General features: G+C 48.1%; 1 protein-coding gene across 6 annotated transcripts; it reads right to left on the bottom strand.

Moving 5' to 3' along the window:
* Positions 1–292: 292 nt before the first annotated feature.
* On the bottom strand, positions 293–23,434 carry LOC137485230 (E3 ubiquitin-protein ligase TRIM21-like). Of its 6 annotated transcripts, none has more exons than XM_068209630.1 (15): positions 22,889–23,433; positions 22,742–22,791; positions 15,797–15,895; positions 12,930–13,031; positions 9,401–9,553; positions 8,968–9,135; positions 8,454–8,621; positions 7,866–8,030; positions 7,005–7,169; positions 5,935–6,099; positions 4,865–5,029; positions 3,795–3,959; positions 3,319–3,453; positions 2,019–2,045; positions 293–1,062 (listed from the first exon to the last, which is right to left on the bottom strand). In XM_068209630.1, exons 3-15 carry the CDS (start codon positions 15,855–15,857, stop codon positions 503–505), a joined length of 2,199 nt encoding a protein of 732 aa, XP_068065731.1. In that variant the 5' UTR covers positions 15,858–15,895; positions 22,742–22,791; positions 22,889–23,433; the 3' UTR covers positions 293–502. The 6 variants fall into 6 exon arrangements, with proteins under 6 accessions (XP_068065731.1, XP_068065730.1, XP_068065732.1 ...); XM_068209629.1 differs by having other exon boundaries at positions 22,742–22,967; positions 23,046–23,433; XM_068209631.1 differs by having other exon boundaries at positions 23,046–23,433.
* Positions 23,435–26,622: the final 3,188 nt, after the last annotated feature.

The raw sequence follows: 26,622 nt of genomic DNA, 5'->3' as shown, positions 1-26,622 counted from the left end.
GGAAAAGAAACAAAAAGAAACAGGCAAAACCCACAGAGCAATAGTATCTCTAGTCAGATCAGCCAGTGGCCCAACCAGCCAAAAAGCCTGCCCAGAAAGAAGGAGCTGCCCCTCACTCTGCCCCCAATTCTCGCTGGAAACCCTGGTTCGGCTCTCATTTATGAGATGATCCCAAAGTCTGGGGGACTGGGGGGCAGGGGGCAGGTCAGCAACCACCTCAGACACAAAACAAACAAAAAAACCATCCCAATACAGTAATTTTTCAGGAAAATTCACAATCCACAGGAAATGCTTTTTTCATACTATCGTGAAAGAAAATTTATTTCCCTTGACAACATAAAATTTCCCTCAAAAAACTTTTCATTCTGATGCATAATTTAGAAAGCTGACCACTATGACAGATTTGCCCTCTCCTTCAACACTTTTGTTCAGAAGATACAAATAAGCAGCCTGATTACAATGTGATTCAATCACAGTATTGACCTTTGAAATGCAGAGTAAACTACTCATCATCATCAGACAACGGCAATATTGTTAGCGGCTCTGTGTCAGGCTCAGCAGCAGCAAGGCCTGTAGAGAAGAAGGGAAGGAATTTGCCTTCCTGGCTGCTGCCATCAGCAATGCTTAAAGTGTACAAAGCTACTGCCTTAAAGACATCATAAAAAGAAACCTGTTTGGCTGGGATGTCCAAGAAGATCCCAATCTTTGACAAATGGCCAGTCACAGTCAGACAGGTCCAAGGATTCGTGCAGGCCAAATAATCTTGCCCATCTACACACGCAATAACCCAGAAGCCATTCTCAGGACACAGGGTCAAAGTCCCTTTGCGAGTCACAGATTCACAGGCAATACCCAAGGCCCAGTTTCTTCTTGTCCCAACATTTACTTCCCAGTAGTGTTTCCCGGAAGTGTATCCTTCCTTTGCCAACACAAAGAGATGAGAATCAAATCTCTTCTCATTTCTGAGCAAGAATCTGATGACACCGGTATCTTTCACTCTCTTCCCATCCGCAGAGATTTCCAATCTGGGATGAGCTGTGTCAGCATCCAGGATGACATCTCCTGCAATAGTCAAGTCAGACCATAAAGAGCACAAAACACGAGCTCTGTTTCTCTGAGCCTTTCCCTTCTCTGCCTTCATCCCTCTCTCATTTGTCCTTCCCTTCCCCCACCTCCATGCTCAGGTGCACTTGGCAGCCTCTTGTCTTAGGACACCTCAAGCTTTTCCCTCTCCTCCTGCCATGCCCCTTCCTGCCAGAGAGAGTGGCAGCCAGCACACACCAAATGCCAGGCACTCCTCCAGTGCTCCTGGGACTGCAGCAGGCAGCTCCAAGGAGGAGGCTGTGGTGCTCAATGTCCTCTGCCTCCATCTCTGCATTGCTGGAGGGGGGTTGGCCTGAGGAAAAGGACCAGGAGTTGGCAGCCCCTGGAATTAGGTTTGGATTAACTCCTTGCCAAAGTCTGAAGGGGATTTTCAAGTTTTAAGCATTTTTTTCCTCAATAACAGGAGAGCACCAGTGTATGATACTGCTTGCACATGGATTTGAGTGGAAGAGTGGACTGCACTGCCACAAGGATAAGGGAATGCTTCTTGCCTCAGCTTTCCACATGCATCAGGGGATGGGAGGAACCCCTGGTAGGATTCAGCAAGGTGCAATGTCACAAACTGAGGTCCTCTAGCTCAATTCTGATTGAAAGGAGAAGGAGCTGCTCCTGCTGTGGAGCAACATCAGCTCCAGAAACTTTTCCTGAGAGGCTCAAGAGGCAAATCAGAAGTGGTAGCTGGAGCTGCAGTGGCCAGTGCAAGCCAGCTGTGCCTGCTCCCCACAGCTGAGAGGGCTCCTGACAAACCCAGGCAGGGCCTTGGGCAGCACATAACAGCAAAAAAAGTCATCCAACCACCCTTCCCTGAGTGTGTTCTTCTCCAAAGAGCTGTCTGAGGGGGTTGGGTTGGGTGTGTTTTCCAGAGCTGCACTCCGGCTCTTGAGTACTCACTTCCTCATCTCACCTATGCTTACCTTTGTAGGACTGTAGGACTGGAAGGTCTGTGGGAAAGGAGAAAAGCAGGAAGTAACTGGATTTGTCAAGGTTTGCTCTGGCAATGAAGCAAAATTGGCCAACTCTCCCCCATCAGTGACAATGAGGCCACTCTCATGCTCCCCTACTGTGACACTGACAGTATGGTCAGACACAAGGCTCTTAGTGTTGCTGGGGCGCTGACAGCACAATCAAGCAGAATGAGAGTGACGATATCTCTTACACATGACACCCATCTCTCTGTCCTTCATGACACTGATGCCACGCCCATGCTCTCCTATTCCCCCATCACACACACACTGTTCTCTTAACCAGTTCTACTCTCATTTCATCAGACTCACAGAGAAACTCACAGTACATCAGGGTGTGTGATAATCTTGTTTTCCAAACACGGGGCACGTGGCTCCAATTTGCTTCCTCTGAGGACTGAGGAGGACTAAAATGTGCTGTGAGATGAGCTCAGCCTCACATTTTCAGATGGGAAAGGGAGGCCAGAGGAATGGCCAGACCCTAAACTAAAAAGGAGATGGGCTTTCACAGAGAAGGACTTGCCAGGAAGCAAAGGTGACTTTCCTGCACCAGTTACCCCTGGAGACCCTTGTCAAAGTGATCAAACACTGCTGGGCCAGGGGGGAGAGGAGCAGGGCTTGCCCAAGGCCTGAGCCCCACCGTTTCATCTGGGATTCCCACACTCCTGTGGTCCTTCCCTCCCTGAAGTGTCCAACTCCCAGTGTTCTGGGGCACATGGGCTCTGGAAAAAGGAGAACAAAGACCCTCCCAGCTCAATAGAACTGGTTTGGATGGATTAACTGCTGGAGGGCTAAGGAAAGAGCACAGGTCCTGTGAGCTTTCCCAAAGGCTTGGGAAAGGCCTAATGGGAAGGATGGAAGGTTGGGATCAGCCCCCTCCATCTCTCCAAACAGCAGCTATGGGTTGTGGGAGACAACAATGTTTGTTAAGAGGAAGAGAAGTGGGGAAAGCAAGAAGATAATACTAAGGCATGGAGGTGGGCTCCTTTACCACATATTGGGTCATAGAGAGCCCACACTACATATTCCCTTCAAAGACAAGGTAATGAAGAGGGACCTTGACCACCTGCAGTCATCGTCTCAGTGTTCAGGTGTCTTTGCAGGTGGGGACACAAGAGCTACTTGCCAAGAAAATCTGTCCCTATCCATCCGCTTTGAGGAGCTGTGTACAAGAAGCTCACAGAACAATTTGCCTGTAAAGCAGCTTTTGCCTTCAGAGAAATTAAGTTCTGCTGGAAAAGGCTTTGCTCACCTAAGTCATATTTTGTGGACCCCAATGTGGTCTGCAAAGTTTTTTCCAGAGTTTGGATTTCTTGGGAGAGCTGCTGGATGTCCATCAGGCACATGGATTCCAAGACCCTTGAGGTATTTTCCTTCACTCTCCTTCCTGTAAGAGAAGACTGGTGTCAGTGGGACAGTGGTTTTGCCTCACCTGAGATGAGGTACGGTACCACTAATTACACTGGACCTTTCTTCTTAAAAACGACAAGAACACACTGTGCTTTCACTTCCTCCAAATGTGATGGGGAGACAACACACCTTTACTGACTTCCAGTGCCATTTCACAATCAAAGGGGTTCCGCTATCATGGGACAAAACAGCTGCTCCCAAGGAAGTTTTGCCCCATGCACCCACTCAGAAGAGGCAAAGAACTTGGTCACAGGACATTTGTAGAGCAGCTCCTGCCTTTTGAGAGATGAAGGCCTGCTGAGGAATGGCCTAGCTTACCTAGTTCATTCTTCATGTCTGCTCTTATCATCTGCAGCTCTGCCTGTGTGGACCCCTTCATGTTCTGGAATGCTTCCTGCAGAGTTTGCAATTGTTGGGAGAGCTGCAGAAGGTCCTTCTTCCACATGGATTCCATGGTCCTTGTATTTGTCTCCACGGTCCTTCCTGTGAAGAAAGAACTATCTCACTGAAGCAGACTCATTGCTGTCTTGAGGGGGACACCAGCAACCTGCCTGAAATCACAATGCCTGAAAGCTCTGATTTAAATTCCCTGCCACAGCATCTGTCCTTAGGACTCTCCCACTCCCTGTGGACCTCCCTAAAGACTTGACCAAGGCCTGCTGGGCAGCACTGAGGGCAGCACTGACCCCAATCCATCTCTCCAGACAGCAACTGTGGGCCCTGGGAAACAACGCTCTTTGTCATGAGGAAGGTGTGGTGGGACATCCCCTAGCTGTCCCTCCAACTCCATTGTGGTCTCAGGAATGTTCACTGGGCCTCAGCCTTGGTCAGTGGATCCCAAGACTGGACATGGGCCCTGTGCCTGCCCAGGGAAAGATCCCTGGACATTTGGCAGAGAGTGCCGGGTGCTGCCAGTGCCCTCCCCTGCCCCCACCTCATGCACTGGCCATGGAGATGCCCCCAAGCTGAGCAGGTGAGCATGGGGTGGGGCTCGTCATGGGCACAGACACGCAGGATGTGTACAGCTCGGCTTTGCCCAGTGTGGCACCAGGAGTGGGGCTGTAGCAGAAGGGCAGTGGGGAAAGGGACAGAGACAGGGACAAGGGTTCAAGGGGAAACCTTAACGAGTATCAGACAGTGAGAGAACTCAAGAGTTCAAACTCTCTTCAAGGACAAGGGAGAGAAGAGAGACCTTGAGCCCCTGCAGAGAACACTTCAGCATGGAGGTGTTCCGGTGGCATGGATGACAAATCTATTACCCATGTAAGGACTGTCCTTCCCCATCCCCTTTGAGGAGCTGTGGAGGATGTCCTCACAGGAAAATTTGCCTGTAAAGCAGCTCCTGCCTTTTGAGAGATGAAGGCCTGCTGAGGAATGGCCTAGCTTACCTAGTTCATTCTTCATGTCTGCTCTTATCATCTGCAGCTCTGCCTGTGTGGACCCCTTCATGTTCTGGAATGCTTCCTGCAGAGTTTGCAATTGTTGGGAGAGCTGCAGAAGGTCCTTCTTCCACATGGATTCCATGGTCTTTGTATTTGTCTCCACGGTCCTTCCTGTGAAGAAAGAACTATCTCACTGAAGCAGACTCATTGCTGTCTTGAGGGGGACACCAGCAACCTGCCTGAAATCACAATGCCTGAAAGCTCTGATTTAAATTCCCTGCCACAGCATCTGTCCTTAGGACTCTCCCACTCCCTGTGGACCTCCCTAAAGACTTGACCAAGGCCTGCTGGGCAGCACTGAGGGCAGCACTGACCCCAATCCATCTCTCCAGACAACAACTGTGGGCCCTGGGAAACAACGCTCTTTGTCATGAGGAAGGTGTGGTGGGACATCCCCTAGCTGTCCCTCCAACTCCATTGTGGTCTCAGGAATGTTCACTGGGCCTCAGCCTTGGTCAGTGGATCCCAAGACTGGACATGGGCCCTGTGCCTGCCCAGGGAAAGATCCCTGGACATTTGGCAGAGAGTGCCGGGTGCTGCCAGTGCCCTCCCCTGCCCCCACCTCATGCACTCGCCATGGAGATGCCCCCAAGCTGAGCAGGTGAGCATGGGGTGGGGCTCGTCATGGGCACAGACACGCAGGATGTGTACAGCTCGGCTTTGCCCAGTGTGGCACCAGGAGTGGGGCTGTAGCAGAAGGGCAGTGGGGAAAGGGACAGAGACAGGGACAAGGGTTCAAGGGGAAACCTTAACGAGTATCAGACAGTGAGAGAACTCAAGAGTTCAAACTCTCTTCAAGGACAAGGGAGAGAAGAGAGACCTTGAGCCCCTGCAGAGAACACTTCAGCATGGAGGTGTTCCGGTGGCATGGATGACAAATCTATTACCCATGTAAGGACTGTCCTTCCCCATCCCCTTTGAGGAGCTGTGGAGGATGTCCTCACAGGAAAATTTGTCTGTAAAGCAGCTCCTGCCTTTTGAGAGATGAAGGCCTGCTGAGGAATGGCCTAGCTTACCTAGTTCATTCTTCATGTCTGCTCTTATCATCTGCAGCTCTGCCTGTGTGGACCCCTTCATGTTCTGGAATGCTTCCTGCAGAGTTTGCAATTGTTGGGAGAGCTGCAGAAGGTCCTTCTTCCACATGGATTCCATGGTCTTTGTATTTGTCTCCACGGTCCTTCCTGTGAAGAAAGAACTATCTCACTGAAGCAGACTCATTGCTGTCTTGAGGGGGACACCAGCAACCTGCCTGAAATCACAATGCCTGAAAGCTCTGATTTAAATTCCCTGCCACAGCATCTGTCCTTAGGACTCTCCCACTCCCTGTGGACCTCCCTAAAGACTTGACCAAGGCCTGCTGGGCAGCACTGAGGGCAGCACTGACCCCAGTCCATCTCTCCAGACAGCAACTGTGGGCCCTGGGAAACAACGCTCTTTGTCATGAGGAAGGTGTGGTGGGACATCCCCTAGCTGTCCCTCCAACTCCATTGTGGTCTCAGGAATGTTCACTGGGCCTCAGCCTTGGTCAGTGGATCCCAAGACTGGACATGGGCCCTGTGCCTGCCCAGGGAAAGATCCCTGGACATTTGGCAGAGAGTGCCGGGTGCTGCCAGTGCCCTCCCCTGCCCCCACCTCATGCACTCGCCATGGAGATGCCCCCAAGCTGAGCAGGTGAGCATGGGGTGGGGCTCGTCATGGGCACAGACACGCAGGATGTGTACAGCTCGGCTTTGCCCAGTGTGGCACCAGGAGTGGGGCTGTAGCAGAAGGGCAGTGGGGAAAGGGACAGAGACAGGGACAAGGGTTCAAGGGGAAACCTTAACGAGTATCAGACAGTGAGAGAACTCAAGAGTTCAAACTCTCTTCAAGGACAAGGGAGAGAAGAGAGACCTTGAGCTCCTGCAGAGAACACTTCAGCATGGAGGTGTTCCAGTGGCATGGATGACAAATCTATTACCCATGTAAGGACTGTCCTTCCCCATCCCCTTTGAGGAGCTGTGGAGGATGTCCTCACAGGAAAATTTGCCTGTAAAGCAGCTCCTGCCTTTTGAGAGATGAAGGCCTGCTGAGGAATGGCCTAGCTTACCTAGTTCATTCTTCATGTCTGCTCTTATCATCTGCAGCTCTGCCTGTGTGGACCCCTTCATGTTCTGGAATGCTTCCTGCAGAGTTTGCAATTGTTGGGAGAGCTGCAGAAGGTCCTTCTTCCACATGGATTCCATGGTCCTTGTATTTGTCTCCACGGTCCTTCCTGTGAAGAAAGAACTATCTCACTGAAGCAGACTCATTGCTGTCTTGAGGGGGACACCAGCAACCTGCCTGAAATCACAATGCCTGAAAGCTCTGATTTAAATTCCCTGCCACAGCATCTGTCCTTAGGACTCTCCCACTCCCTGTGGACCTCCCTAAAGACTTGACCAAGGCCTGCTGGGCAGCACTGAGGGCAGCACTGACCCCAATCCATCTCTCCAGACAGCAACTGTGGGCCCTGGGAAACAACGCTCTTTGTCATGAGGAAGGTGTGGTGGGACATCCCCTAGCTGTCCCTCCAACTCCATTGTGGTCTCAGGAATGTTCACTGGGCCTCAGCCTTGGTCAGTGGATCCCAAGACTGGACATGGGCCCTGTGCCTGCCCAGGGAAAGATCCCTGGACATTTGGCAGAGAGTGCCGGGTGCTGCCAGTGCCCTCCCCTGCCCCCACCTCATGCACTGGCCATGGAGATGCCCCCAAGCTGAGCAGGTGAGCATGGGGTGGGGCTCGTCATGGGCTCTTTCACCTGGAGGTGTTTCAGTGTCATGGAGCACAAAAGCTGGTTTGCCATGTAAGGGCTCTCCTTCTTCATCCACTTTGAGGAACTGTGGACAATGAGTTCACAGGACTCTTTGCCTGTAGAACTCTTTTTTATTCAGAAGAAGGAAAGCCTGCTGGTGAATGGATTAGTTTACCTAGGTCATGCTCCAAGTCTGTTCTTAGCATCTGAAGGTCACGCTGTGTGGTCTCATATGTGTTCTGGAAATCTTCCTGCAGAGTTTGAATTTTTTGGGAGGTTTCATGGTGGTCCTTCTCCAGCCTGGATTCTAAGGTGCTTGTTTTTGCCTCCACTGTCCCTCCTGAGAAGAAAGAACATTTTCATTGGGACAAATTCATGGTTTTCTTGAGGGAGAAACCATTGATCTGTAATGACGATGGCCAAAAGCTCTGATATAAAATCCCTGTCAAAGCATCTCTAAGGGCTCTCTTAGGCTTCTCCTACTCCCTGTGGGTCTTCCTAATCGCTTGACCAAGGCCTCCTGGGAAGCATGGAGGGCAAGAATGATCCCACTCTCTCTCTCCAAAGAGTACTCTTGGGAGGTAATACTCTTTGTCATGAGGATTTTGTGGTGCCACAGAGCACAAAAACTGTTTCCCGTGTAAGGGCTGTCTTTCCCCATCCCACTTGAGAGGTGGTGAACAAGTTCACAGGACAGTTTGCCTGTAAGGCAGCCTTTGTCTTCAGAGGTATGAAGGCCTGTTGTGGAAATGCTTCTGCTCACCTAGTTTGTTCTCCAGGTCTGTTCTGATCATTTGAAGGTCACGCTGTATGGAGACCTTCATATTCTGGAAAGTTTGCTTCAGAGTTTGAATTTGTTGGGAGAGCTGAAGGAGGTCCTTCTGCCACATGTATGCTATATTCCCTGTGACATTTGCCTCCACTGTCTTTCCTGCAAAAAAAGACTGGTGTCACTGGGAAAATTATTTTTCTCCCTTGAGGTGAGGTCTTGTCCCACACAAATGACACAAAATGACACAAAACTTTCCTCTTAAAAAGGACCGAGGAGATTTCTTTCACTCCCTTCTACAACAAGGAAGAGAAGAGGGACCTTGACCATCTCCAGTTGCCACCTCAGCATCAAAGGTGTTCCACGTGACTGGGACATAAGAGCTGCTACCGAGGAAGTTCTGCCCATTCTGACAAAAGGCAAAGGATTAACTCACAGGTCAGTTTACCTGTAGAGCCAGATTGACCTTCAGAGAGGTGAAGGCCTGCTGGGGAATGGCCCTGCTCACCTAGTTCATCCTTCAGGTCTGTTCTGATCATCTGAAGGTCACGCTGTGTGTACAGCTGGGTGTTTTGAAAAGCTTTCTGCAGATTTTGAACTTGTTGGGAGACTTCATGGAGGTCCTTCTTCCACATAGATTCCAGAGTGTTTGTAGTATTTGCCTCTATTGTCAATCCTATAAAGAAAGAACAGGGTAATTGGGACACTCCCATTACCTTCTTGAGGGAGAGAGCAGTGTTTTGATTTAAATTCACTGCCAGAGTATCTCTTCAGGTTTTCCCTTTGAGTATTCTTTATCAAAACAGCTATTCCCTACATAAGACTGCACTTCTCCATCTGCTTTGAGGAGCTGTGGTGGGCGACCACACAGGACAGTTTGCCTGTACAGCAGCTTTTGCCTCCAGGGAGAAGGCGACCTGCTGGGGAATGGCCCTGCTCACCTAGTTCATTCTCCAGGTCTGTTCTGAGGAGCTGAATATCACGACGTGTGGACTTCTGCTCATTCTGGAAAGCTTCCTGCAGAGTCTGAATTTTTTGGTAGAGGTGCTGGTGCTTCTTCAGCCAAACAGTTTCCAGGGAGTCCACTCTCCTTCCTGTGAAAAAAGACTGGTGTCACAGAGATAATGATTTTTCCTCCCCTGAGGCATGGTCTTGTTCTACTAGTGACATAGACCATTCCTCCTAGAAAAGACCAAGAATACACTGTTCTTTCACTACCTTCAAGGACGAGGGAGAGAAGAGGGACCTTTACCACCTCCAGTTGCCATCTCAGCAATCAAAGGTGTTCCACTGGCGCGGGACATAAGAGCTACTCCCAAGGAAGTTCTGCACAAGGCACACACTCCAAGGACTAACTCACAAGTCACTTTGATTGTGGAGCAGAGTTTCCTTCCAAAAGATAAAGGCCTGGTGGGAATGACCCTGCTTATCTGGGTTTTTTTTTTTTTTTCCTTTTTCTTTCTTTATGAAGGGAGGGCACAAGAAATTCAATTCAGTTTCCTCATGTCCTGCCTATTTCTAATTTATACTCTCAGACTTCTCTTTCCTCAGACAATCCTTTTTAATTCAGTGGCCTTGGAAAAGAACTCAGCCCTGAAAAACAAAGATGGGGACATCACATTCTGATGGTCCCCCATTCTGTGGGCACCATTACGGATCTCTTCCTTGGCTTTCAGATCCTTTTCCACCAAGAGTTTGCTCTGGGAAGGAGCCTTGGCCTCTCTTCTGGACCTGCAGTCTTCTTTGTGTCATGGAATCTTTCTTCCACTACAGTTTTTACCTGTTGACAGGAGTCTCAGCACAACTGTGAGCCCTTCTAAACATGAGCTTGCAGCTCCTGTGCTGTTGGTGAGAAATATTGAAAGGAACCCCATTGCCTTATCACTCCCCAATGGTCTGGCCACAGGAGAGCCCAGGCCATGCTACTTGCTAAGTGTTCCTTGAGCAAAGAACATTCGTCTGCCAGCATCTCAGCTGGAAAGAGAGGGAATTGGAGAAAAGCTGGCCTTAGATCCCAGGGAGGATGAGATCCAGAAGAGTCTAGGCTGTCCTGGTCAGTGCTGGGAAAAGCCCACTGTTGGGGCAGCTCTGCACCCTGGGAACCTGGAGTCCTGAGCATCTGCATGGGGATGGGAAATATAACAAAGGACTTGTTGGAGGCCTGTGGAAGTGGGAATTTCCAGAGCCTTTGGCAGAAGGTGCCTGGTGAGACTCGAGGCTGACCATTAGGATTTTGGAGTCGAAGCTACAGAGGGTCTGAAGCCAACTATATGCCAACAGAGAAGGAAATTTTAGCAGCCTATGAAGGAGTCCAAGCTTCCTCAGAGGTGATTGGCACTGAAGTACAACTCCTCCTGGCACCCCGACTACCGGTACTGGAGTGGATGTTCAGAGGTAAGGTTCCCTCCACCCACCATGCCACCAGTGCTACATGGAGCAAGTGGATTGCTCTATCACACAGCAAGCCTGTTTTGGTAAACGGATCCCTGGGATTTTGGAGATTATGACAAACTGGCCTGAAGGTGAAAATTTTGGTCTCGCTGATGAAGAGGAACAAGAAGTGACATGTGCTGAAGAAGTGCCACCATACAACCAATTGTCAGCAGAAAAAAAACGCTACACTCTTTTCACTGATGGTTCTTGCCGTATTGTGGGAATGAAACGGAAGTGGAAAGCAGCCATATGGAGCCCCACACAGCAGGTTGCAGAGGCTACTGAAGGAGAAGGTGGATCAAGTTAACTTGCTGAACTCAAAGCCGTTCAACTGGCCCTGGACATTGCAGAAAGGGAGAAGTGGCCAAAGCTCTACCTCTACACTGATTCATGGATGGTAGTCAATGCTCTGTGGGGATGGCTGGAGAGATGGAAGAAGACTAATTGGCAGCATAGAGGAAAACCAATTTGGGCTGCTGATGAGTGGAAAGACATTGTTACCAGGGTAGGGAAACTACCTGTGCAGGTTCGCCATGTAGATGCCCATGTCTCCAAGAGTAGAGCTAATGAAGAGCAGCAAAACAATCAGCAGCTAGATCAGGATGCAAAGATAGGGGTGTCAAAGATAGACCTGGATTGGGAACACAAGGGAGAGTTGCTCCTAGCACAATGGGCCCATGATGCCTCAGGCCATCAGGGCAGGGATGCCACTTTTAAGTGGACAAGGGACCGAGGGGTGGATCTAACCATGGACAGTATTTCTCAGGTTATCCATGACTGTGAGATGTGTGCTGCCATCAAGCAGGTCAAGCGAGTGAAGACCCTGTGGTATGGTGGACAGTGGTCCAAGTACAGGTATGGGGAGGCCTGGAAGATTGACTACATCACACTGCCCCAGACACACCAAGGCAAGCGCTACGTGCTCACAATGGTGGAAGCCACCACAGGATGGTTGGAAACCTACCCCGTGCCTCATGCTACAGCCCGTAACACCATTCTGGGCCTTGAAAATCAAGTCCTTTGGAGGCACGGTACCCCTGAGAGGATTGAGTCAGACAATGGGACTCATTTCAAGAGCAGCCTTATCAACATCCGGGCTAGGGAACATGGCATTGAGTGGGTGTACCATATTCCCTACCATACACCAGCTGCAGGCAAAGTGGAGAGGTACAATGGACTGTTAAAAACCACCTTGAAAGCATTGGGTGGGGGATCTTTCAAAAATTGGGAGCAGCATCTGGCAAAAGCCACCTGGTTAGTTAACACCCTAACACAGGCCTGCTGCTTTGGCTGGGTACAGCTAACAGCTGGTCAAACAAGATCCCGTGAGAAGGAATTTGCACCTGTGTCAAGAAAGATTCTGCCTGTGTGAAACATCTTCCCAGGAGACAAGAATGTAAACAACTTTAGAGAGGGAAGTTTTTGACAGACGCGTATGCTGGCAGCTACAAACCAATGAGCTGAGATGCAGTAAGTTAGTAACTAATTAGAATTCAACACAATTCCTTTAGAAAACTGTATAAATATGAGGTGTGAAGAAGACTGAGCTATGGTGGGTGAAGAAACGTGTCTTGTCCGTCCTTACTACAACATACCCAAATCCCACCCTCCTTCCTCCTCTTGCATGTAGATACCACAGTCCACCCATGCTCTCAGCTGTATGTGGAGGCATCTCCCTTCTGCCTCTGGATTACAGATGAGCGCATGGGAAACTTCTACCTGAGGAGAGCTCAGGGTGAGGAAGGTCTGCTACTTCTGTGGGCCAGAGCAAGACTTCCCTTGGTGTTTCATCCTTCTTGTCAGACCAGTCTAACAAGGAGCTGAGAAATGTTCTCTTACAGTCAAAGAGTGAAACCAAACCTCAGAAGTGACATGTAAAACCCTCAGCCACTTCACCTGACCTCTGCGTAGAACCTTCCTCTACCAAGCATGAGGAACAGCCTCTGCCAGAACAGGTTCTGCAGAGAACTTTCTCACAGTGACCTCCCAGAGCCTCGCTTCTGAAAATATGAGGTCCTGTGAATCAAGAGGCCTTACCTTGAAATACCAGAACAGAGCCAGCAGCCAATGTGAGAAGGCATAAAGAGAGTTGTATCCAGGAGGCAGAGACCCACTGAGATGCACCTGGAAAAACAGAACCTTTGGGGAAAAAAAAAATCTCTGTGTCATCTGGCAATGTTCAATCTTACCCTTAAACTTAAGCACCCACCCAAAGAGATTTTGTGAAGATAAATGGAAAAATAGTCACAGTCCTACACAGGTGGTCAGAGCCTGCCTTTCCTCGAGATGTGCACATCCCTAGGGGCAAGAGGGATCCTGCTCATTTCACACTGCAAACTGTCCTGCCTGCAGTGCCCCATGGTACTCTGGGATGGGTCTGGCCTGATTGGCGAGCTGTCGCCTTCCCTGGCACTGGAAAGGGCCTCACAGGGCTCCTGAGACAGTGAGTCTCCAGCAAACACTTCTGGGGACAATGGAACTCACCTGAGATGTGCACAGTAGTTTTCTTCTCCACCTGCACAGGGGGCTCAGGATTTGACAGGTGACTTTTCTCACTTGCTCTCCTGTAACTGTGACTTGACTACACACACTGAAGAACTTCTCACTGTCCTGGTTACTTTCAGTGTCTGCAGAGAGCCCCTGCCCATCCTCAGTAACCCACTGGACCACAGGTTCGGGAAACCATTTGTGTGATCTGCAGCCAAGCTCGAGCCCTCGCCCTTGGGGGCCCTGAATTTCAATGAACACTTCACCAGTACCTTAAAGGCAAGAGAGTTTGTTAGTGGGAGAATTTGTTTCCTTGAAAGCAGCTCTTGCTTTGATTCACAGCTCTTTCTTAACCCAGAGTTTCCTGCCAGTTTCTGTCAGTCCTTCACACAACCTTTACATTGGTCTTTCTGTCATCCCGCACTCCGTCTGCCATAAATGCCAAATTTCCTTTGGCTTAGAAAGAGCTATGGTGCAGGATGGATTTGCTTCTCAGCTCCCCACTATTTCATGGAGCAGGCAGGGAGAAAGTGTGTGGTTTGTATTCTTCTTTTGGAATTACTCTGTAGGACCCCCATCCAATTTTGAGGTCCTGCTAAAGCAGGACCTAGCACAGTAAAGCCCAGGCACCTCCCCATTCCATGCTGGAACTACAGGTGGGCACAGATGGTCACTGACAGGGATTGTGCCAAAGCTTCACCAGTGTCATGAGGTGGGATGCAGCACACACATTTCGGAGTCATACTCCTGGTCAAAGCTAGATTTCATAGGAATTCGTCCTGTGTAATAGTAGGAAATGGGTGCTGTCTTGAAGCTTTTTCCTCTCTCCTCTCCCAAAAGCATCTTTAATGCCCTTTGGATGAGGGGATTTATATTTGATCTTAGGAAGAAATTCTTGACTAAGAGTGAGGCACTGGCACAGCTTGCCCAGAGCAGCTGTGGATGTCCCATCCCTGGAAGGGTTCAAGGCCAGGTTAGGCAGCATTTGTTCCTGCCCATGGCTGGGAAGATCAAATGAAAAATTCTTTAAGGTCCATTCCCAATCATGCCATTGCCTGATTCTAAGATTCCCTGATTCTGTCATTCTATGCTCTTTTTCATCAGTGAATCAAGGTTGATCAGCTCCATCTGACGTTATCAATATCTGCACACAAATGATGCTGACTGTCCAACTGGGGGAACTGGCAGCACAGAACATCTTAGCCCTTACCCCAGCTGAGAAGTGACAAGATGGAAGTCCTCATTCCCATCAGTCCCACAGCCAGGGATGCTGAGCACTTGGATGTCTGTCAGGTGGCATCATGCCTCCCCACCAGGGATTATTACAGCTCGCCAGCCCCATGTGGGTCAGAACAGGGCTCGGGCTGGGCATGGAGGTTGCAGAACATCTTGACAGGTGTCCCATGCTGGGAGTGGGGAGGGGACGTGTTGTGTCATATGAGAGGCATCAACTGGGGGACAGTGATACTTTGGAGAGCTCTTTTCCCTCTGTAAGAGCTTCCCTCCTTCCCTACCCAGCCCAGAAAGTCTCCAACCTGCAATGCTGAGCTTGGTGGCCGTATCAACAATCTGGTCCCTGGATATCACAGTACAACTGTGCATTCCTTCATCTGCTGGCTAGGCGTTCTTCAGTGTCAGGGACACATTCCCAGTGTCAAATCCATCTCTTGGCACTGATGTCCATCCACGGTATTTCTGCATTGGTTCACCTCCAAACTGCCTGTATGTGTAGATGTCCACTCTGTGCCTGTCTGTGATTTTTCTCCACTGCACTTCAGGATTGTCTAGTGGCTTTGTGGAAGAGATGGTACAAAAAAGGATTGTATCCTGACCGACAATTCCAACTACATTCTCAGGAGAGGTGAGCTCAAAATTGTCTGTGAGTGAGCATCTGGCTGAAATCAATCAGAAAATGTACTGGTATGAAGGAAACAGGTCTAGGAGTAACAGTAGGGAACAACTGAAAGTAATAGATTATAGGGAGAAAACAGGATAAGTTGTACAGGATGGGATTATTTTGGGGAAAAGGAAAAAAATAAATGCATAAAAGCATGTCCAGAGCCATTTCATGCAGCTCCCCAGCTGGCCTTGCCATTTTGCAGCCCTGCATCACCAGCAGCAAGGCGGCTGTGACAATGCCAACTGCCCATATGGACAGGGAAATGCTCCTGGCACTGAGGCAGGGCTGGACAGGGCACAGATGTCTTGGCTTAGGTCTTCCCTGGCTTCACCAGGAGAGAGAACCTTGGACTTCAAACGTCTGGAATCCCCAAGACCAGAGGGGCAGGGCAGCTCTGGCACTTGTGGAGTTCAAATCAGGGATGTTCAGGAGACCATGACCCTCAGCTCCAGGACTTCTGATCATCTGCAGTCTGGAATCCCCCAGAAAGGAGCAGAACAGCTCATGGAAGCATTACCTGAGAAAGGGATAGCCAGAAGCAGTGCCAGAGCCAACAGCAGCCATCTCCTCTGCTCCATCCCTGCAGTCCAAGGGGTGGGATGATCCCACAGCTGACCTGGAACAGGCACAGAAGGGAAGTGAGAAAAGAAGGGAAATCCTGTCCCAACCCCTTCAGATCTCTCTCCTGGCACTTGTCACCAGATGTGACTCCTGAAGGTGCCAAATCTTGAACAGTTGAGATCAGAAATCAAGAAAATGTGTGCCTTTCAATTACATTTGCGACTTCTGGGAATTTCAGTCTAGCATGCTCCCAGGAAACTGTGACAGGGAATGCAAGAGAAAATGCAACCCAGTCCGTACTTCCTGCTGTGAAATTTAATGGACACCTTAACACACCAGTTTAAATTTTGGGTTGGAATCACAGAATCTCAGAATATTTATGTTGGAAAAGGCCTCTGAGATCATAGAGTCCAATCTTTGACAACTAGACCAGGCACTTAGCACCACATTCAGTCTTTTCTTGAACATTTTCAAGATGTTGACTCTACTACCTCCCTGGGTAGCCTGTTCCAATGTCTGACCACCCTTTCAGTGAAGAAATTCTTCCTGACATCCAACCCAAAACTCCTCAGCACAACTAAAGGCTTGAATTTCCTCTTGTCATTTTGCTAGTTTTCTGAGAGAAGAGACCAACTCCCAGCTTGCTACAATTTCCTGTCAGGTATAGAGAGTGATAAGGTCACCCCTTCTCTCACTGTGTTGAGTTTGTGTGGGCAGGTTTTGGTAGCAGGGGGGGTTACAAGGGTGCCTTCTGTGAGAAGCTTCCAGAAGCTTCCCCCATGTCCAGCAAAACCTACACCAGCTGGCACCAGGGACAGACCTACTGCTGGCTAATGCTCAGCTCTGCATAGATTGTGGTGATGCCTCTGTGATAACATATTTTAAAAGGAAAAGAAAGCTATTGTACAGATGTAATTGAGGCCAGAGAAGAGTGAGGTGAGAATGTGTGAGAAGAACAGCTCTGCAGACAGCCAGGTCAGTGCAAAAAGATGGGCAGGAGGTGCTCCAGGCACAAGAGTGGAGGTTCCCCTGACAGTCCGTGGGGAAGCCCATGGTGAGGCAGCTGTGCCCCTGCAGCACATGGAGGGTACAGAGTGCAGAGATCCACCTGCAACCCTTGGAGGAACTCCACACTGGAGCAGGTGGATGCCCAAGAGAGGCTGTGACCCCATGGGAAGCCCATGCTGGAGCAGAGTACTGGCGGGAACCTGCAGACCCAAGGAGAGAAGAGCCCAGGCCTGAGCAGGTTTCCTAGCAGGGTTTGTGATCCTGTGGGCAACGCACACTGGTGTAGACTGTACCTGAAGAATAGACCCCATGAATGTGCGGACTACATTGCAACAGTTCACAGTGAACTGTTGCCTATGGGAAAGACACACACTGAAGAAGTCTGTGGAAAAGTGTCTGCCATGAGAGAGACCCCACACTGGAGCAGAGGAAGGATTTTGATTCCTCTTCCTGAGCAGAGTCACAAACAAGGTGTGATGAATTGACCATTGTTTCCATTCCTCATCTCCCTGTGCCACTGTGGGGAAGAGGTAGAGCTGGGAAGGAGGGAAAGGTGGGGGGAAGGTGTTTTAAAGATTTCTTTTACTTCTCGTTGCCCTTTTTTTTTTTTTTTTTTTGGTAACTGCTTTTTTTTTTTTTTTTTTTTTTTTTGGTAACTAATTCTACTAATATCCCCAAGTCTGTTTTGTTCTTGACAGTATTTGGTGAGTGATCTCTCCTGGTGCTTAACTCATGAACCTTCAATATATTTTCTTTCCCCTGTCCAACTGAGAAGGGCAGTCATGGAGCAGCTTTGATGGGTACCTTGGTAGCATCCAGCTAAGGTCAACCCACTAAACTAGGTTAAACAACCACAACTCCCTCAGCCACTCCTCATCGGACATGTGCTCCAGACGCCTCACCAGATTCACTGTCCTTCTCTCTGGACTCGCTGCAGCACCTCAATGTCTTTGGTGAATTGATGGGCCTAGAACTTGACACTGCACTCGAGGTGTGGCCTCAGTAGGGCCAAGTACAGTGGGACAATCTCTACCCTAGTCCTGCTGCCACGCTATTCCTTATACAAACTAGGACAACAGAGGTCTTCTTGCCTACTTGGGCATGTGCTGGGCCATGTTCAGACACTGTTGACCAGTACCAGATCCTTATCTGCTTGGCCACTTTCCACTCTGCTCCTAGCCTGTAGTGCTGCAGGAAGTTGTCGTGGCCAAATTGTAGAACAAAACTCATGGTCTTGTTGAACCTCATGCTGCTGATCTTGGCCCACTGATCCAGCCGAAGTCCCTCTGAAAAGCCTTTCCACCCTCCAGCAGATCTATGCTCCCACCCAGTTTGGTGTCATCTACGAATTTACTGAGGGTACATTCAATCTCCTCATCAATGAAGATTTTAAACACGACTTATCCCTAGGGGAAACCACTGATGACCAAACATCCACTGGATGCAGCATCATTGCCACCACCCTCTGAGCCCAGCCTCCAGTCAGCTCTTAACCCAGTGAAGATACACAAATCTTAGCTGTGGGCTGCAGCTTCTCCAGGAAATGCTGTGGAAGACTGGGTTGAAGGCTTTAATGAAGTACAGATAGACACATTCACAGCCTTTCCTCGTGCACCAGATTAGTCACCTGGTCATAAAAGGAGATCAGGTTGGCCAGGAAGGACCTGTCCTTCTAAGCCCAGGCTGGCTGGGTCTGATTCCCTGGTTGTCTTGTATGTGCTTTGTGATCACTGTGAAGATTATCTGTTCCATAATCTTGCCAGGCACTGAGGTCAGGCTGACAGGCCTGGAGTTTCCCAGAACCTCCTTTCAGCCTTTCCTGAGGATGGGCATCACACGGGCACCTACAGTCTGGGACCTCCCCCGTGAGCCAGAAGTGATAATAAATGACACAGAGCAGCTTGGTAAGGTCTTCCACCAGCTCCCTCATCAACGCTGGATGAATCCCATCTGATCACATAGATTTGTGGGAGTCTAAGTGGCTCAATAGGTCACTGTTTCGCCCTGGGTTACAGAGGGTCCATTCGGCTCCCTGTCCATGTCTACCAGCTCAGGTTTGTGCTGAGGATAAGAGGTCTTAGTGTTAAAGAATGAGGCAAAGAAGGCATTAGGAACCTCAGCCTTTTCTTCATTGTTGGTGATACTCTTTCCCCCACATCCAATAAAGAATGGAGATTTTCCTTGGTCTTCCTTGTGTTGTTGATAGATTTATAAAAACACTTTTTATTATCTTTTTCAAGCAGTGGCCACATTGAGTTCTGACTGAGCTTTTGCCTTTCTAATTTTCTTTCTACATGATCTAATGACATCCTTGTATTCTTTCTGAGGTGTCTGCCCCTTTTTCTAAAGGTCATACACCATCTTTTTTATTTTGACTTCTTGCAAAATCTCCCTATTCAGATAGACCTATCTCCTCCCCCACTATCTCACCTGTCAGCACACAGGGACGGGTTGCTCCTACACCTTCAAGATTTCTTCTTTAAAATATGTCCAGCCTTTCTGGAAGACTTTCTCTGTCCACACATTCAAATGGGAGGAAAAGTAGAAAGAAATAGTTTATGCCCTCCCATACCTACCTTTGGAGGAAGGGGAATGCATGGCACTTGCTATCCCAAAGTTATCACCCTCTGGAAACAATTAGGCTGCAGAATGACAGTGGCTGCAGCTTTTCCAGGAGAACACTATGGGAGATGATGTCAAAGGCTTTGCTGAAGTCCAGATAGATACAGCCACAACCTTCCCCACATCCACCAGGCACGCCACTGTGGCAAGCACATTTGTCTCTCTCAGGATTTTTTATAAAGGTGCACAGAGAGAAATGAAAGAGAAAACAATTTCTATTTCTGCTCCTTGTTTCTCTATTGTGGAATGTGTTTGGAGAATTGTTTACCTGGAGTGAACACTTGGTTGGATCCTGGTGGATTGTTTGGGCCTGTTGGCCAATCAAATCCACCTGTGTCTGGACTTGAGAGAGAGGGTCACGAGTTGTGAATAGTTAGATATGCTAGAGAAAGTAGCATGTAGTTTTTAGTATCCTCTTTTATATAGTATGTTAATGTATTATAACATAATTATAATTAAAAAATCATTCAGCCTTCTGACCTAAGACATCATCATTCTTCCCATTGGGTTTGCCGACATCTACAACACGCCACCTCTTAATAAAAGGAGATCAGGTTGGTCAGGCAAGACCTGCCCCTCCTAATCCATGTTGGCTGGGTCTGATCCCCCAGCCACCCTATAGGTGTTATATGATGGCACTCAGGGTGAGTGCACTCAGGGTGATGGCACTGTTCTGTAACCTTCCTACCACTGAGGTCAAGCTGATGGGCCTGGAGTTTCCCAGATCCTCCTTCCAGCCATTCTTATGGATGGGCATCATATTAGCAGCTCCAGTCCTCTGGGACCTCCCTGCTGAGCCAGGACTGATGGTAAATGATGGAAAGTGGCTTCACAAGCTCTTCTGCCAGATCCCTCATCACCCTAGGATGAATCCCATCTGGTCCCATGGACTTGTGAGCATCTAAGTGGCTCAGCAGGTCTCTAACTGCTTCCTCCTAGATTACAGAGAGGCTATTCTGCTCCCCATCCCTATCTACTAGCTCAGGAAGCCAGTTGTCCCGAGGACAATATGTCTTATTGTTGAAAATTGAGGCAAAGAAGATTTTAAGTACCTCAACTTTTTCCTCATCTCTTGTAACTATATTCCCGCCCCCCCAAGTCCAATAAAGAATGGAGATTTTCCTTGCTCCTCCTTTTGCTTTTTATTGTCCTTTACAGAAGTGGCCAGATTAAGTTCTAATTGATCTTTAGCCTCTCTATTTTTCTTTCTGTGTGACCTAACAACATCCTTAAGCACTTCCTGAGTTACCTGGCCCTCTTTTCAAAGACAATATGCCTTTTTTTTTTTTCCTCAGTTCCTTTAAAATCTCCCTGCTCATACAAGCCAGTCATCTTCTACACCATCTCATCTTTCAGCACATAGGAACAGGCTGCTCCTGTGCCTTCAAGATCTCTTTCTTGAAGTATGTTCATCTTTCCTGGATGCCCTTTTTAAGGTCTTTTTTCCCAAGGTGCTCTCCAAATCAGTCTCTTCAATAGGCTGAAGTCCACTCTCTGGAAGTCCAGAGTGGAAGTTTTGTTGATGCCCCTCATCAACTGAATATTTGACTGAATATTGAGAATTTGTTTGACTGAATATTGAGAATTCTATTAGTTCATGGTCACTGTTCCCATGACAGCCTCTGGCCACCACACCTCCAGACAGCCCTCCTCCATTTGCAAACAGCAGGTCAAGTGTAGACCCTCCCCTGGTAGGGGACTCACCAGCTGTGACAAGAAGTTCTCCTCCATACACTCTAAGACCCTCCTGGACTGCCGCTTCTCTTCTGTGTTAAGTTCCCAGTGGACATCCTGCAGGTTAAAGTCTCCCACAAGAACCACGGGCTGGTGATCCTGAAACATCCTTCAGCTGCTTATAGATTAATACATCCACCTCCTCATCCCGGTTGGGTGGTCTGTAGCAGACTCCCACCAGGCTGCTGGCCTTCCCCCTGCTTCTTACCCAAAGGCACTCGACCTTATCATCATTAATCTCAAATGCCGTGGTGTTGAGAGCCTCCCTAATACACAGAGCCACCCCTCCACCTCTTCATCACCCGTCTCTTCTGAAGAGCTTGTAGCCATCTATTGCAATACTCCAGTCATGAGAGTCGTCCCACCACATTTCCATGATGGAGACTACGTCATAGCTTTCCCTCTGTACAGTGGCTTCCAGCTCTTCTTGTTTGCTATCCATGCTGCATGCACTAGTGTACATGCACTTCAGCTGGGTTGCAGATTTCACTCGACTCTGCCTTACCACCCTTGGGCCTCTTTCTGGAGAGCCTAGCTTCATCCCCTTACCCCTTTAAACCTAGTTTAAAGCCCTCTTAATCAGCCCTGCCATGAACATAGCCCTGCCATGGGAACATAGGTCTAAAATACTCAACACAACTAAAAACAAACACACAAAGGCAGAATTTCTCCATCCCTCTAAGCTTCATGTTTAGCCCTGCTAAACAGACACATGGGGATAGAGTGCAACTAAGGACAAGAATCAGTGCTACAGCAGAAGGGGGGAAAATGGAGTGAGTTTCACACTGACTCTGCAACACCCGTCAGATCCGCAAAGATCCCTGAACACTGTGGAATTATGAAATGAATTCTTTTAATGGGTAAACAAAGAAAATGCCATGATGACCTGAAGTTTGCTGCTTATGAATTGGTAACCTCAATCACTCAAGGTATTAATCAGGAAATTTTAAGCTTAATAACATTTCTGTATGAGGAACTGACCCATGGGTGCTCTGGGAGATATCATCATCCTGAGTTACCATAAAAATCAAGGCAGTTTCACACTGTTTCAACTTCCAACAGGAAAGAGTTCCAAGTGGTCATACTTGGAACCAGCCTCACTGAGAAGGAAGTTCCAGCATTATCATTAGTGCTACTTTGCCTCAAGGTCCTGCTCTAAGAGAGTACCCTGGCCTACCTGTCCTTTCCAGAGGGGGAATTCTCTCCTGCTCTGCTGCTCCCCCTGGGCAGCAGCAGAACAGTCGTTGGGAAACAAACATCAGACTCAGAGGGCCAGTCCACACCTCAACTTTTCCCCTAAATGACCATTCCCCATAACTTTTAGTTCCTCTCTGAGCCCTTCTGGGAACAGCTGTGCTGCTGATGCCCCCCAGTTCTTGCCACCTGCACCTGAGGAGACCTGGAGGATGGGAAGAGCTTGCTGGTCCCTGTGTGCACAGCTGGGGTGAAGGGAAAAGACCGGTTGCTTTCCACTCCAACAGCAGCACCACATTCACCACTTGCTCAGGAGAGAAATAAATAACAGAGATCTCCTTACCTGCCTTAGTCAGCAAAGATGAGCACTGATATCAGACAGGTATTTTTCCTCTTGCGACAGAAATTTCCAGCAGCAGAAGGGAAGGAAAATGAACAGAAGAATCAGATCCTGAAGTTTAAATGTGGTGTGTCTTTGCCTAAAACTCACTTTGCTGCTTGAAGGTCAAATCTCATCTGCTATATGAGGGCTCTGTGTTGGTGACGTAGGCAATTAGGTGCAAATGGAGCTTCAATGTCAATGAGATTTTTAAGACAAACAGAAATCTAGCTCTATGCCCTGTTTTAGAGCTAGAGCTGGATTTTACCTGTTGTCAGGTAAAAATGATTGCCACGCCTTCAGTCTGTAGATGAAAGGTGAACTTTGATCAGCTCCTTAAGGAAGTAACTTTGAAGAATTAAACTGAAATGAAGACTAAACATCCAGGGATTAACTTGAGGTGTGACTCTGTTTGAAGATCAAGGATCATTCTTCTATAAGACTGATGTTTTTGTTGACAGGTTACCTAGGGAATGAAGGTGGGGTTTTCCTGGGACTTCACAGTCACCCTTTAGAGAAATCAACTTGAAATGGGAGCAATTCTGTTTTTCTAGAGGACAACATCTGAAGTACTCTTGAATTCCCACTCAACTTGCCCCTAAGTATCACTTCTCACAGCTGTTTCTGCCTCCAAAGTCTGTGCCAGAAGTATTTCTCATTGCCCTAGAAATTATTTCATATTGGGAAAGTCCTCTCTAGCTGATTTGATATCCTACTATGATGGAAATAGTAGAACAGAAATATGTTGTATAAAGGTTTCCTGGATTATAGTGAGGCTTTTGATAGTGACCCTAACATCAACCTTCTGGAGAAGCTGACCTTCTGAGACAAGCTGGTACATGGTACCCTAAGTGAAAAACTGCCTGATTGCCAGGGCTCCCAGAGTTGTAGAAAACTGTCTTGGTTTGAAAGACAGGTGTCTGCTAAGGAAGATAGAAGCCTCCCTTGGAATGGGAAATGCAAACCCCTTCCCTCTGAATTATTATAATTTTGAAATTAAGGGGCACACTAGCAAAAGATATGAGAATAGGAACAACAGTTCTTTACTGGTATGTATAATAAAGCAAACAAACAACAACTACAGATTACCAACAGAGCCCGGAAGCCAGGGACAGCTGTCTTGGCCGCAGGCGCCTTCCCCTTCGGTGCAGTTACGGTCACAGCTGGCAGGGGAGCTGGCAGGCCCCCGGTGGGCAGGGCTCAACGCCCTTCTGGAAGCTTCTAGAGAGAGGGGCTGGAGAGTCGTGTGACATACAAGGTGCCAGAGAGGGGATATGGGGATTGACAAGGAAATTTCTTGGGATTTGGGAGGATTGGGGATGGGATTGACATTTAGGGAAGGGGAGACAACTTGGGATGAAACCATAAACAAGGGAAAAACGGACAAACCAAATAACACAATACAACAGAACCCAAAAAAGCAAACTTTATTTTCTGACTCCAGTTTATATACAATAGCAAAAGTGACAGTGGATTGGAGGGTGAAACTGCTGCCTCTCCAACTACACTGGTCAAACCAACAGTCCATCAATTCTCTCCACTCACAAAGAAGAATGCAAAACAATCATTGTTTAAATGAACAATGTAGGAAAACTCAGTAAAAAATATGTAAACTTCAGAAGGTGTAGGAAACTTTTAGAAGAACTTTAAAACTTTCAAAAGAACAGGGCAACACCCCTTAAATACCTTTTCCATTACATCTGCCTGTTGCATATTCATAAACCTTATGCATATCCATAAGCTAGTTTACATTTCCCAGGAACTATTTTACATGGCCCCGCCTCAGGTCTGCCTTTTTAGAGCATGTGTGTTTCTTGGCAGTGGTTTTGGCTCCTTCTCTTTATCACTTCTAGTCTGGACCTTGGTCCTCACTGTCTTCAGATGGTGAGTGCTGATAGTTGGCATATGTGTAGCAGGTGTCTCATCCTATGTTCGTTGGATGTTATCCCATCCAAGAAAGCATTTTAACACAAGCATAGCTATTTCACTACTGTGGCTAAGCTTAATTAACAGCAGAAATACAAACTATATCTTTATAACAACGTTACTTTAACACCACACATATAAAACCCATTTTAATATTTGCGAAAAGCCAATATTATAATATGTATCTATAACACCTGGCCCACCCCTACCGGTCCCTCCTGTGCCTGCCAAATCCCCCAATGGAGGAAGAGGCACCTCCAGTATCTGAGGTCCTGGGTTTATGGAAAGGACCCCCACCGTTTGCCCCCCAACCTTCCAGATCTGCTCTTGGGATGGCAGTGACTGTGGGTGTTATGAATAAATTTAGGGTTTAGCCATTTGGTTGTATGTTTAACCATTGTTCTGTTTATTCCACAGTTCAAAATTATTTGTCTGCTCGTTCCACAGTTTAGAGGTTCGCTTGAATGTATTCACTAATTTCACCCCTGTTCGTATTTCCCCTGCCTGAGGTATCTGCCCTTATGCCCAGTTCACACTCCAGTTGTACCCCTCTAGCTTCAATATATATATACCCTAGGGTTAACCCCCTTTGTTAGAACCCCTTTATACCTAACAAGTTGAACCCTCTGCGTCCCCTTCATGGCATCGGGTAATTCAGCCGCTGCTCCCTGAGGCGACTTCCTAATTCCCAGGAGGCTCAGCGTATGTTGCATATTAATTGCCGGACCCCAGCAGAGGACTAAAACTGGACCCAGACCGCAAACCAAAGCAAGCACTGCTCAACAATCAACATCTACAGGACAGGGAAGTGTCAAAGAATCGGAGCCAGCCTTCAACACCCCTGGAGCAGGTCGCCATGACTTGAGAGAGATCCGAACGGAGTCACCCCCTTAGACCAACGAGCCATAATCAAGTCTCTGGACATATCCCCCGAGGATGAAGACTCCGACCCCGTTAATCGACAGGATCATCTACTCCTCCTCTGGGACGTCGACTCACCTGGGACTTGACAGGATCATCTACCCCTCCTCTGGGACTCGACAGGATCATCTACCCCTCCTCTGGGACGTCGACTCACCTGGGAGTATCTGCGGCGTTGTGAACCCCGTACCCCTGCCCCCTTAGGCTATCTTTTAAATGAAGGCCTTATCAAGAAAGGAGCACAAGGTCTCCTGGCCCTTTTATTTACATCAGTGGGAAAGGGTGATGCCCAAATACTAGGGAAGAAAACAGTATTCCATAGCATAAGGCCTATAGAGGAGGTGATACCTTGAGTTTTAGCTTTCATATTTTCCAGATTCTCTACTTCTTCGGTATGTAACTCCTAACTTCATATAAACTGTTAGCAAGTTCTCCTCACAGTTTAGTTGGACAAAACAATCCTTTTCCAGCCTGAGAACCAAAGACACCATTGCAGCTCCAGGCCCAAAAAGTATAAACAACAGCAAATTGAGGAGAGCAATCTGGGAGTATGGGACTTCATAACCTGAAGCTGTAATTGGACAATTTACCCCAACAGGCAAACAGACCAAAACTTATAAAAGTGTGAAAACCTGTGACACACAGTCTATCTTGAGTCCATCTTGGGTGGAGCCACGGCTGGGCTCTTGTACTGCTCAAAGTGTATCCTTTGTAGGCCTTTTTAATAAATACCTACTTTTTTTCCTCGAACACTGTCTAGCTTCTGTTCTAGGTAGCCTCTTTAGGCATCACAGATGTTTGTTTATTTGACACCAGGAATGAGGGGCATGGCTCCATCACAAACTCACTCATCCATTCTTTGCACAGTACTAATTTTTACACTTCTTTTACTTAATGTGCACGTTATACTTTCCTAACCTTCATATTTTGCAACATATTTTCTAATCACATGATAATGTAAGGCCTTGTAGTGCATGCACAGTTTTTGCACGAGGTGG

The sequence above is a fragment of the Anomalospiza imberbis genome, chromosome 19 (assembly GCF_031753505.1).
Source record: "Anomalospiza imberbis isolate Cuckoo-Finch-1a 21T00152 chromosome 19, ASM3175350v1, whole genome shotgun sequence".
NCBI lineage: Eukaryota > Metazoa > Chordata > Aves > Passeriformes > Viduidae > Anomalospiza > Anomalospiza imberbis.
This window is presented reverse-complemented; position numbering and strand designations above follow the sequence as displayed.